This window comes from Larimichthys crocea, chromosome XXI (assembly GCF_000972845.2).
Source record: "Larimichthys crocea isolate SSNF chromosome XXI, L_crocea_2.0, whole genome shotgun sequence".
NCBI lineage: Eukaryota > Metazoa > Chordata > Actinopteri > Sciaenidae > Larimichthys > Larimichthys crocea.
In genome coordinates this window covers 6,083,129-6,096,580 of record NC_040031.1, presented here as the reverse complement: position 1 = coordinate 6,096,580, position 13,452 = coordinate 6,083,129, and the positions used below count along the sequence as shown (strand labels likewise).

The window sequence follows — 13,452 nt, the reverse complement described above, 5'->3', positions numbered from 1 at the left end:
ATACAGACAGTCAACAGTGATAGTAACCTTTCCTGTCTGTACTTTGTCCTAGCCTTTGGCCTAGTTGTCTGTTTGCAAACAGTACAGAGTCATTCATACCCAAGACCTGCTGGAATATTCCCACATATCCCATAATCTTAAATCTATGTCAGCGGGATCAAAGCCCAATCACTGATTTTTATAAATTATATCCTTTGATTCTTTCTTCACTGTAACTCAGATGTTTTCTTTAAACCCTCCATTTGCTTTACCTTTCCACAGAATGGGGTAATGACTGGAGTGTACCCAGGCAGCCCTGCTGGGTTCATGGTAGTGGTCGTGTCCTACATGTCCTACAATAAATATCAAATGCTGGATCCCTCTCTGGGGTTGATAGCCAAGCTGGGCCAACACATACCCATCAGGTAAGCCCACTGATATCTTTCTTTCTATGGATCCCCATTAGCTGCCGTTAAGGTAGCATCTACACTTACTGGGATCCACACACAACAAAATATAACATAAAACAAGATATATATCACAAAGTGCTGTCCTAGCATGACATGGTGTTAGCTTGTTATGGTTTTTTCAATAAGCAGATGGTGGAAATACTCATTATTGCCGTCATAAATCAACTTGGAATGCGAAAGAGCTGTATGCATGTCTAGACATAACCACTGGCATCATGGTAGAGAGGAAGGCCCTTAACAAATATCGTGCTGATTGGTCTGTTTTGTAGTAAGAATTGCTAAAAAAGGCAGGCACAGGAGAAATGACTAACTGATTTTTTTTTTAAAAATGCGTGACAATGCTCCATCTTGGCAAATGCATGGGAGATGGAATGCGTTTGACTCTGTGTCCTTCACAGGGTATTTACGAGAAAACTTGTAGGCCTGTTTCTCCAGTACCTCCTTCAGCATCAGTTGGAGGTGTAGATACAGTTTCAGATTATAAAGTAGCTGATTTCATTTCTGCCTCAGTATCATATCACATTTTCCAACTGTTGACAAGTCAAATTTCATGGAAAATTGTGCCAGTAGTTTTTCCATAATCCTGTTGACAGACATTCTTGGTGGAGTTAATAGAGGTTCACTGTTGCGTGTGTGTGTTTGAATTCTGTCAAGATAAAATACATGCATTGTTTATCAGTCATGATTTAATTTGACTTTGGACGAGGCCACATCTGACATTAATTGTCTCTGTCCCCTGCCCTTCTCTCCATGTCTCTGTCCACAGTCGATATATGTCCACAGACAGCCAGAAGATAGTTGGAGGAGTTCTGGTGGGCACAGGCCTGTGGGTCACTATAATTATGATTATGAGGAATGTCCTAAAGGCCCTATTGTCGTGGCATGGCTGGATGCGTGCACGCCATGGCTCTGTGTCCTGGTCTACTCGTGTGTGGATGGTGAGGCAATGAATCTTCCTCTGTTCACTTCACTTAAGAGCAGATTTATACAGGAATGCCCTTGTGCACTTAATTTCCACATGAGGAAAGAATGCTATTTTTGCCACCTCACATGGAAGACATTGTCGCAATTTGTGAGAGCCAGATGTATGGAAAAACAAGAGTTAGAAAGAACATTTGTTTAACTTATGGCTACACAAGTCTGGCTAATTAGTGAATGTTTTAAATGAAAGCAACTTTTAATACTCCTAATACTACAGTACTGAACTGCCTTCAACAGTCCAGTGTGTAAGATTTTTAGGGGATCTATTCACAGAATATGGCAGAAATAAATGCAATTTAAATAGTTGTTCAGTCAGTATATTCAAGCCTTTAAAATAAAGTTTTTATATATAGGAGATAATTGCATAAAAATGTTACGTACTGTATGTCCTCTGCAAAACATTGGCACATCATAAACAATGTACTCTCCTTGTAGCCTGTTTCAAGATTGTCCTGTGCCAAAAGATAAGATGTGTCTAATTTAAATTGATAAAATTATCTATCAATAGCAGTCATAAGCTGTGTGAGTTGTATCCCGGTACTCTGTTCATGGTGGGTAATTACCTTCAAAGCTCACAGCAGTTCAAGCTTGCACTTCACAAGAGCTAGCTCAAAGTTCAGCTCACACACTAAAATTCACTGGTTTGCATTCATAGATCACAATTTTGAATTTCGAATTAAGTTCTAGTAACTAGTTTGCATTCATTTCTTCTGTTTGTTTTTTTTAATGAGCTGCTTCACAAAGCGCTGTTTAACTGGGTTATCTCTTCCTTATCGGTTCTGCTTCTACAGTTATTAGTGAAGGTGTTCTCTGGCAGGAAGCCAATGCTGTACAGTTTCCAGAACTCCCTGCCACGGCTGCCTGTTCCGACTGTCAAGGACACCTGCAAAAGGGTAATTTCCACCTCTTGTTATTTCAGTAAGACAAAGAAGCAAGTTTTGACTTCCAACAGTTTCTTCAGCTCATCTTTTGTCCCTTGACTTCCTGCCTGTCCGTCATAATCTGTCGGGGCAATAATAACATACATATATAGTAATAACATGTTTTTCTGGCCTATCTTCTCTCACCTTGTGTATATAATCTGCTTCGTTCTTTGTAATTATGCATTTCTCTGTGTTTACAGTACCTAGAGTCAGTGCGCCCACTGATGGATGATGAGCAGTATGAACGGATGACTGGCTTGACTAAAGACTTTGAGAAGAACCTGGGACCCAGACTGCAGTGGTACCTCAAACTCAAGTCCTGGTGGACTTCCAACTACGTGAGTTAGAGGAATTCCTCTCCTTTTCTCACTTTCCTTTTCTCTTCTATGCGTTTTTGTCGCAGCTTTGGATGCTATCCTGGGTCTTGAATCAGCTTTAAACTGGCAAAAAACTAGGGTCTCTAATAGTGTCACCCTCTGTTCCTTGCTCTGCTCCTCCTCTCCGTGTTGCACAGGTCAGTGACTGGTGGGAGGAGTACATTTACCTTAGAGGCCGTGGACCCATCATGGTCAACAGCAACTACTACGCCATGGTAAGACATAACTACTTGACTGTCTGTCTGCAGACAATGACTCAGCCCTTTGTTTAAAGAAGAGTGAGAGAGATGCTTCTTCATGTAGGTTGTGACTGATTCTCTGAGGGTGTGTGTGTCTGTTTGTTTATTTAGTGACACCAGAATTAATTCCAAAAGCTTTCAATATTTTTGCAGCACTTTGACCTAAAAGTAGATAATTATATTCAAAGGTGATAAGTTCTGTACAATTGTCAGTGAAGCTGCAGAGCAGCCTATGTCACCTCCAACTGATGTCTATTTGATATACCGATAATAAGCTCTTCATTACAGCTTCATTACACATAACAGCTCTGCCAAACACAAAGTCTTAGACTAAGACGTAGACTAAATTGTAAATTATAGCCATACAAACTAAAAACACTATATCTATAACAAAAAAGTTCTTGGCCTTAATAGAGAGTTTGATTGTACTTAAACTGCAAACATACAGTTGTAGCTTCCTCCTACAGCCAAACTAAAATTTAACCTCTCAACTCAGCCTTCTTATCTTGCATTTATTTAGTGGTAGACAAATTAGAGAGATTTGTTAAAAACAAAAATCTAAATTATAATATTAGTATATTTATGGCGTACCACTAGTTTATTCTCATTTGTGATAGCTATGCACAGTTGGGTAGCAATGTAAGATAAAGATATACATGCTTGGCAGCATAAACACCATCCATCCATGTATAGAATTATACTCTATGACAGTGTCCTAGGGGAAATCATTACAGCTGCAGTTCTTCAGTCTTGAGATTTTCAGCATCTTGGCTGGTAAACGTACAGTCAATGCATTATAATGTGTCCTTGCTTAGTGGGCAGTTGTATAGTTCCAAGTCTGTGCCAGATTTGTAATGATGAACCCAATGAACTCAGCAGGATAACTAACCACCACTGGGTGTCTATAAGAGGAACTCTGGCACAACAGCTCCCTTTGTATGTTTCTGCCTGAATGAGTCCAGCAGGCAAGCACACAAAACACTGGTGTCAATGAAGGTACACTTGGTATGGGCTCAGTGGAGTGACACTCAGCATTCTTGAAATAGCTGGTCATGATAGCTATTGATAGCTATTGAATGTGCAAACAAAGAATCCATTGATAGATCACACAGTGACGAGTTCAGGAACGTGCACTACTTTGCATGTAATGTGACTGATTACTGATTTATTACTATTGATCTCCTTTTTTCCAGGATTTCCTGTATGTGTTCCCCACCTCCATCCAGGCTGCCAGGGCAGGTAATGCGATCCACGCTATCATGCTCTACAGGAGGAAACTGGACAGAGCTCAGATCAAGCCAGTGAGTATAGCTCCTCTTATCTCCATGTTTCACTCCGGGAATAATTTTATTGAAGTTAAGTTAATGTGCAGACACTGTGCAAGCTGTGATTGTCAACCACATTACTACACGTTTGACCACGCCAATTCCATGTAAATGTTTACCTTTCTCATTTATGATTTATTGACTAATAGCTGTTATCTCAGTGAGTTTATCTTTCAAGTTTACAATGAAAGCTGCTTATCTGCACAGCCTTTTCTTGTGTACTCTAAAGTAAGTTCGTCATCCACAATCTTACCAATGGTTATGTAAATACGTGATGTTGTCCTCAGTTCACTCTGTGTCTAACTCTGACTTTGGAATGAGCTACGCTCTGTGCTTTTTGCTTGTTTTGACGAAAGTACAGCTTTGTTTACAAGCAAAGTGAGATCACGAGCATTTTCTAAAGGCTTAGTGAATAAGGCTTAATGAATGCTGGTGATTTTACTGGCAAGCGCACGTGTCCCTTTTTCCCGCTCTACTCTCAGTCCTTTACAACCTGCACCGCTTAAGTGCAAATTCTTTTTACATTTGCACAATACTGGCACACGTTCTACATCATGTTACATAAAAATACATTGATCCCTCACAAAGACTAATTGTATGCATTTATACAAACACCAATGCATGAGCTCGCTCTGTTACAGACTCACATTCAGTTGTCTCTGTTTTACTGTTTTGTCCCTTCGCTGTGTCGGATGCTGCGTTAGATATACTTGTTGGCAAACAAGGTTCCTCTGTGTTCGGCTCAGTGGGAGCGGATGTTTAACACCACCCGCACCCCTGGTTTGGAGACAGGTAAGAGGAGGGCACATCTCTCCGGTGCCTTCTGACCCCCTACCCTGTGACCCTAGCTATTGCCATGGTAACAGCCATTGGAAACCCTGGCTCCTAGGCTCATTCTCAACAGCACAGCCCTGAAACAATCCTGCTAGTTTTTTTTTTGTTGTTGTTTTTTGTTTTTTTAAGGCTATTTGGGAAATATAATTTACGTATTTAAATTTCAATAAGAGATTTATTAAATGTAAATTAATCTCCAAATATCAGGGCTTTGCTGGTGGCAATGAGGTAGCAGCCCACTGGCTTCCAGACCCTACTCATGTCTCCTTTCCTTGCAGCCTTGTAGGGTCTACTTGCTCCTTAAGACTGCCTATCACACCAGTCCTCACCGTTTCCTCTCCACTTCATCCGCGCTCCTGTCTCTGTGTCTGCTGCTGTTGCTCTCTGGGGATTTTAGAGAATTAGTTTGTCATCTCTCTGTGTTTGACTCTCCCCTTTTGCGTTTCAGCTCATGCTCCTACACACTATTCCCATGTGCTCAGCCCAATACGAGCGTATGTTCAACACCAGTCGTGTCCCAGGTGTAGACACAGGTAGAGTCTTTAGAAGTGTCCTCCACACTACTCCTACTTTACTTCTCCTTGGGACATTTGTCCATTTGTTTGAATCAGAAATAATCTGACCTCGATGAAATAACAATGCATGTGTGCTGTTGTGTGCACATTCAAGGACTAATTTGCATGTGACTCAACTCTTATGTTTGAGTCTAAGAAGCAAAACAGTGATAGTGTTAGACCTGGACATATCAAACAGTGATATGTTATGCTGGCCGGAATACATAAGAATACAAAACTTATAAAGCAAATTTGTTGCCATTATTTCACATACAGTTCAGTATGTGCGCTATTATCACTTTAACTCCTAGGTGGTCCTCGTAGGCATCATCTAAAATGAATGAATCACCTATGAGAGCAAAATGCCATGATATGCTTTTTTAGTGTGTTTTTAAGTAACTTTAACAAGAACTTTGAAACCTAGGACTAAGTGCTGTTGTTCAATCACAGAATTAATTATATGCAACATGCACAGTCAGTGTGGAAGCTCTAAAATGCACAAAATAGCACTTGAGGACCTGTTCAATATAAAATCCCAAAGCTCAAAGCCTCAGGACAAAATCCGAACATTCATGTGACATCAGATATTCGGGACAGAAGTAAATAATGGCTAATTTGAAATTAACTGAAATTTATAAGAAAAGAAGTGAGATTTAGTGTGTTTTGAAAGTGACTGAATTTAAAAAAAAATAAAAGTGTATATAAAGAAATATAGGTTAGATAGACACAATTGTACTAATCCTAGTATCGCATAGGAGCCTTAGTGAAACATTATGGGAGGTTTATAATGGGAGTTTTTTTTTTGTTTGTTTTTTTGTTTTTTAATAATTTTCCAAAATCAGTACATTTTAATAATGGGCTGTGGTAAGTTCAAAGTTCCAGTTCAAAGTAGGCTTTTACCTGGATGCATCCTCTCCTTTGTCTTGTCTGTAATAAGAGTAGTGCTTGTTTGAACACTGAGCTTCACCAAAACAATATTAAAACTTCATATCAAAGAGGCAGTTATGTTTTTGAATTGGTCTAACTTGGTTGTTGCACAGTGCAGTTCAAACAAACATTGCCTCATTTCATTGTATTCCAAACCACTGCCCTGTTCCAAAATTACATTTCCCCTTTTCATCTCACTTCCTGCACTTCCCATTTCCACCTGCTTTAGTTTTTACACTGGATAGCCCTTCCCATCATATAGTATTACTTTGAATTCAGTTTTTTTGCTGTTCAAATAAATATAACTCCACAAGGAGTTCCAAAAAAAAAAAAAAAAGATCTAGCCCTGGATGTTGTGGATATCACACCATTTTAACACTGAGACCAAGAAGTGCTAACTAACCTGTGTCTATTGTTCCCATTGAAATGCTGTGACATCCACACCCCATTTGAACAGCTGTCTCTTTTTAATTATTTACCGTACTATTTTATTTTCAACTATACAGAGCTCTACCACAACACAAACTACACTTAAAAATTAGCACCAGCTGAATGCAATTTAAACAAGCAGCTGGTAGATTTCCTTTACATACCAGCCAAAACAAACTGATAATCTTTTGAGTGGCTGGTCAAATTTGAACTTTGATTACCTGTTGGGCCAGTGAAGTAAAAAAAGGTTAATTTTAGCACTTTTCCAGTTGTCTTTCTTTCTCTGGTGTCCTTTTTTACTCTCTCTCTCCTTACCATTGGTACTTCTCTCCCAGACACCCTCCAGCACATGAACGAGACCAAACACATAGCTGTGTACCATAAGGGCCGCTTCTACAAGGTGTGGATGTTTTATGATGGGCGGCTGCTGTTGCCGCGGGAGATAGAGCAGCAGATGGAGAGGATCTTGGCAGACAAGTCGGAGCCCATGCCAGGAGAAGAGAGACTAGCTGCACTTACTGCAGGGGAAAGGTGGGTGGCATGTGAGCTGCAGCCAGTATTGATGAGGCCACACAATTAACATTATGTAATGTAGCACAACCTGAAGTAATAATACTGAACGTATATGGACATGTAGTATGTACTGAGTGGGATTTTTGAGTAGATAAACTATGTAATGGAAACACTGTTTTTTTTTAAATGACCCCAAGCATATCTCTGGCATATCTGTACTGTAGCTTGTTGTTACTCATCAGCAGACAAATATGCTGATGTCTGAGAAAAAGCTAAAATCAGCCAATAATATCAGTCCTGTTGATGATCATGTTAAGTGCTCTTTGAGGACACGGCTGTTTTGAAGGAAGAGAAGGGTGTGGCAGTGACCACAAAAATGCAAAAACTCACTCATCCTCCTTTTCACACACAGAGGTGAAACTTGTATGTACTCTTCACAAGTAACTGTAGTGAAGCATTGCCTCAGACCTACCTCTATTTGACATTCTGCAGGACCCCGTGGGCCAGGGCTCGTGAAACCTACTTCAGCCGTGGTAAGAATAAGCAATCTCTGGACGCCATTGAGAAGGCAGCCTTCTTTGTTACCCTTGATGACACCGAGCAGCGCTACGACAACGCAAACCCAGTCAAGTCTCTGGACAGTTATGCCAAGTCCCTGCTCCACGGAAAGTGCTACGACAGGTGGAGCAGATAAAGTTGACTTTATTTAGTTTCTGATGATTACAGAGTTTCTTTTAGAATTAAACTGACAGTGTTTGTTCTTTGTTGCATTCAGGTGGTTTGATAAATCCTTTAACCTGATAGTTTTCAAGAATGGTACCATGGGACTCAACGCAGAGCACTCCTGGGCAGATGCTCCAATCATTGGCCATCTGTGGGAGGTATGTCAGTGTAGATTTTATATAATGAATCTCTCATTTTTGCACCAGTTTATTATTTAAAAAAATATTTTTCTATTAATATTTCTATTAAGACAGAAATTCAAAATCAGATCATTTAATGTCATGTGTTTAATTGAGTTAGTCATGTTAATTGACTCTGTTGCAGCATGTACTTTCCATGGACCCTGTTAAGCTGGGATATACTGAGGAAGGTCACTGCTGTGGACAGCCCCACCCCAACCTGCCAGGTCCTCAGAGACTGCAGTGGGACATCCCTACTGAGGTAAAGCTGGAAAAAGAACTAGTGCCTATGGTGTGTTGTCCGACCATAACTGTTCCAAGTGGCCATGCTGAAAGGTGGGGAGAAAGTGATAACTATTCAAATGTGGGGGGTGACTAGAAGACATTCAGTGTGCACTCATTTATATAGATAAAAAGTAATGGTTGGGTAAATAATGACAAAGAAGACGTACAGAGAGTTCAAACTCTAGAGATTTAGATTCTCACCTCTGTACAGCTGACCAATCACTGTGTGAAGTAGATGTAAATGTCTGATTGGCCATTTTAAAAAGTAAGACAAATTGACAGACACATGCTGTAAGGTGATATCTGAGATTTGCTACTTAGGCATTGGCTTCCCTCTGCTGGTAGCTTGAACTACGTGCATCAGTCTCAGTATTTTATTACTTATATTCAAAGATGTAGAGAAAGGGCTTTTAGGATATTGTATATTTTGACGTTACAATAATTTGTGTTTTGTTTTATTCATCTTTCTTAATAAGAATGTTGTTTTCTAAATATTTTGTCATGTGCTTAGTCTAACTTAGGATTCTGTCACTTTCTCTAGTGCCAGGATGTCATCGAGAGCTCTCTGACATTGGCCAGGAATCTGGCTGATGATGTGGACTCTCACATTTTCCCCTTCAATGACTTTGGAAAGGGTCTGATTAAGAAGTGCCGCACCAGTCCTGATGCCTTCATCCAGATCGCCCTACAGCTGGCACATTACAGGGTAAGTACAAACAACTCACTGTTTTCTTAAAATTATGACTCAATGACACATTTATGCATTTATTTATTTGTCTTTTTTGCATGCTATAATTATAATAACGAATAAAGTCCAGTTGCACTACTCTTACATTCCAGCAGAGGGCAGTCACAACCTACAACTCAACATATCATCCAGATGAGAAGATTGTTGATAATCGATTTCATCAAAACATTGTTCAGCTTTAGGTTGAGGCTTTATTTTCCTCTTAGTTTTGCAGCTTTTTTGACAGCACAAGCACAACAAATATCTTTGTTAATTTAACACTTACTACCAATTAGCATTTAGAATCAGATACTTCATTTATGCTGCTTCTATTAACAGTTTAGGTATGGTATTGCAGTTTAGATATCCAGTATTTATTCAGTCCTAAGCGTAAAGTCTCCCAAAAGTCATAAACATTTTTTCTGTAATTATCAACATGTCATGTATCAAAATGACTGTTAACTCATTAACAACTTCCTGTGGTTTCTCTTTTGAATGCTGATCCACGCTGTCACTCACCAGGACAAAGGGAAGTTCTGCCTGACATATGAAGCCTCCATGACACGTTTGTTCCGTGAGGGCCGAACAGAAACTGTGCGCTCCTGCACGATGGAGGGTTGTGCCTTCGTCCGTTCCATGATCAGAGACGAGACAGTAAGGCTAAATGGCAGCAACGCACCACGCCTCTCATTACATCGTTGATCGTTATTCCAGTATGCAGATCATAATCTTCAACTGTTCATTATATTTCACTTTTATCTCTTACCTGTGCTATTCAGACAGAAGAACGTCTCAAGTTGCTCAAAGCGGCAGCAGAGAAGCACCAAAACATGTACCGCCTGGCAATGACAGGAGATGGCATCGATCGCCACCTTTTCTGTCTTTACGTGGTTTCCAAATACCTGGGAGAAGACTCAGCTTTCCTCAAGGAGGTATGAGGTGTTGTTGCAGGCTGAGATCTCCGCTCTAAAAGATGTCATAATGCCTTTTATAAATTGCAACCACCAATGTGATGTTGTCAGTGCTTGGAATCAGCACAGACCAGAGATTGTACTCTTACAGCAGTACAAATGGTAGAATCAAAGTGGCTATGATCCACATAAATCTGCTAATTTCTTCACACAGATAGTTGAAGGTGGTCACCTGTTAAATATTTGACAATTTTGCAGTTAAAATACCAAGATTTGTATGTCAGCGCAGGTCTAGGCTGAATTTTTTTTTTCAGATATCGTTTTAACTAGGTAAATCAAGCCTAGTCTTGAATTTACTCCAAGAATGTTATTCAAGTAACTCCTGAATGAGAGGTAGGTGATTAAAATCAGGACTTGTTCAGGACTCCATAAGTGAACAAATTGTGTGTTTTAGAAAGGCGCATTTTTAAAACCAGGATGAACTCTTCTTGGTTAAGTTTTATTTCTGATTTTGTTTTTTGGCTCATAAAGTTTACAGGCACATATAGTGTATTTCTCTACCTTCCACGGGACATGGTATATTTAAATCTAGTTTATCACTGAGTGACATGTCACTTCTCCCAAGCTCTTATAGTTTCTCATAAAGCACAACACAGCATGAGTTTGACCAGTAAATCACCTTTGACCACCTTTGTGTTTAGGTACTGTCTGAACCGTGGAGGCTGTCCACCAGTCAGACCCCTCTGCAGCAGATTGAGCTCTTTGATCTGGTCAAACACCCTGAGTATGTGTCCTCCGGAGGTGGATTTGGTCCTGTAAGTTACCAGTTTAATATGTTTCTGTCCACTTGTTTTCATATACATATTTAAATATGGAATAAAACGCCTGTATGAACATGGAATAAATACACATTTTTTTGCAAATATAGTTGAAAATGCATCTATTTTTCTTTACTCTGTGTTTGTCAGGTGGCTGATGATGGTTACGGTGTCTCCTACATCATTGTTGGTGAGAACCTCATCAACTTCCACATCTCTAGCAAACACTCAAGCCCAGAAACCGTAAGTTCAGTATTTTTCCTTTTTTTTCCCTTTTTTTTTTAACAGACAATTTAGATTATTCTTTGTCCATTTCTTAATGAAGACACATTTGACCATTTTTGCTTTATTCCAGGACTCCCACCGTTTTGGCACTAACATCAGACAGGCCATGTTGGACATCCTGGCTCTCTTCCAGCTCGACAAGAAAGCCAAGTGATTGTCCTCTGCATGGGTGGAATAAACATGAAAAGTTGTTTTTAGAAAAACATATATTCTTCCTGAAGCTTGTACAGAATCAAATGTTGGATTTGGGGTTATTTTTTAAGTTAATTGATGTCGCAGAAATAACGATAATTGAAAGGAAATATTAATGTCGAGATGTGTGTGAGGCGTTTATGTGTACTGTATGTATAGGCATGGTGAGATTCAGATGGGATTAGGTACAGGTAGTGCACAGATCAAAGGTTTTATTTACAGGACTGTACACACCGGTGCCTTAGTGACCCACTAATGTAAAAAGGGCAGAAAGGGAGGAGAAAATAACAGCTGCTGTCATCTGAGATCAAGTCTGTATTACCACAGTAAGAGTCATTTGAGTTGAGGGATTGCTCAGTACCGTCATCCAATATTTGTATCATGTTTTAAGTTCAGAGATGGTGCAATATTTTTACCAGTTTATGTCCCATTGTTGAAAATCCTTTGAGTCCTTTTTGTTTTTAGGTTTCTTCTGGTCTCCTCAATTGCAGAACATGAGTCATGTCTAACTGGCCAAGGCAGCAAATTGCATGGTGTCCATTAATTTCATATGGTATTTTCATTTTTTTATTTTGCCACTGAGGCTGATTTGCTCAACTGAACAGTTGAGCCCAATAATTTAAATGTATGGAAGCCTCTAGGAGTAAAACATCTGTAATTACGAGAATGCTAAATATTAATCTTTGGACAGTGACTGTGTGTCAGTGTGATTCTGGATTCCAACACAGAAGACAGGCAAGCTGTTGCCACCATCTAATCAATGCATCTTCATTGCTTTTAAGTGCACAGTCAATATGTTTGTTCTTTTTAGCTGCCATGATTTCACAATGTAGTGATGAACACAGATCGTGTTTGTGTGTGTTTGTCATTTTCTTACTCAGGTTTTATCAGCTTGGTACTTGAGTCTGTTTGCTGCAGCATTGGAAGATCAGTGCTTATGCTGGTATGTACATGTGCAACAGTAGAGTCAGTACAATGTCATTTGACCAAATGAGCTGGTGGGTAGTATAACAGAGTTTGCTGTGGAGGTGAGTGACTGGCAGGACACGGTGTGTGTCTGAGGTGGATCTCACTTGCACATGTTGAGTTTGATTGACAGCGTGTGGTCGACAGTGACTTTTTTTAGTTTCTTGTGTTATTAAAAAGAGTGGGTTAACTGTACTTTAACTCTGTTCTGCACACCATGACTGGCCCTTTTAGTTCAAGCTAACCAGTTACAAAATGCCTTCAGTCAGATCAGGATGGATTTTAAAGTTTTGTGAGAAATCGTCAAGATAAAGTGCAGAATCGATTTTTAGGATGTTATGTCCCTCCACTACAGTAGGAAGTCATTTTCAGATATAGAGGTGTAGATGTGGGTACTGTAATGTATAGGGGATGCATTTTCTGTTATTATGTATATGTTGTTAGCTCATCATATTTATTTTTTCCATGTTTTCACCTCTTTATTAAAAAAAACAACTATTTACCAGCTGAATGTGGTTAAATGTAAATCACTAAGTTAAAGCTTTGCTGATTCAAAAGGTGAAACTGACAAAATGCTTCCTTTTCTTTCTTTTTTTTGTTTGGACATGACATTCATTTTGTCATCACAGACTTTGCCAGTATGTTGTAGTTGTATGATGTTTTATCTCAGTAGACCTCATGTTTACACTGCTGCATTGTGTTTGAAGATGAAGCTGTATATCTTTGCCTTTTAATTTAAAGATGTGTTAAAACGCAAGCAGCTGATATACCAAAACGAGTTTTAACAATAAAGTGAATGTCAGACAGCTGTATCA

General features: G+C 39.4%; 1 protein-coding gene across 4 annotated transcripts in view; it reads left to right on the top strand.

The window, feature by feature from the left end:
- Positions 1-13,452, top strand: part of cpt1ab (carnitine palmitoyltransferase 1Ab (liver)) — a 20,177-nt gene extending 6,725 nt beyond the window's left edge. For 3 of the 4 annotated variants that reach the window (XM_027272705.1, XM_019278599.2, XM_010732740.3), the window contains exons 3-19: positions 262-404; positions 1,216-1,387; positions 2,222-2,323; positions 2,554-2,691; positions 2,868-2,945; positions 4,163-4,270; positions 4,999-5,086; positions 7,374-7,569; positions 8,044-8,232; positions 8,327-8,432; positions 8,599-8,715; positions 9,280-9,444; positions 9,988-10,119; positions 10,245-10,397; positions 11,078-11,191; positions 11,345-11,437; positions 11,550-13,452. In XM_027272705.1, the coding sequence (XP_027128506.1) occupies positions 262-404; positions 1,216-1,387; positions 2,222-2,323; positions 2,554-2,691; positions 2,868-2,945; positions 4,163-4,270; positions 4,999-5,086; positions 7,374-7,569; positions 8,044-8,232; positions 8,327-8,432; positions 8,599-8,715; positions 9,280-9,444; positions 9,988-10,119; positions 10,245-10,397; positions 11,078-11,191; positions 11,345-11,437; positions 11,550-11,633 (2,178 nt within the window). In that variant the 3' untranslated portion in view covers positions 11,634-13,452. Of the gene's footprint in view, positions 1-261; positions 405-1,215; positions 1,388-2,221; positions 2,324-2,553; positions 2,692-2,867; positions 2,946-4,162; positions 4,271-4,998; positions 5,087-5,576; positions 5,662-7,373; positions 7,570-8,043; positions 8,233-8,326; positions 8,433-8,598; positions 8,716-9,279; positions 9,445-9,987; positions 10,120-10,244; positions 10,398-11,077; positions 11,192-11,344; positions 11,438-11,549 lie in introns of all 4 variants that reach the window. The other variant, XM_010732741.3, reaches the window with a different exon arrangement.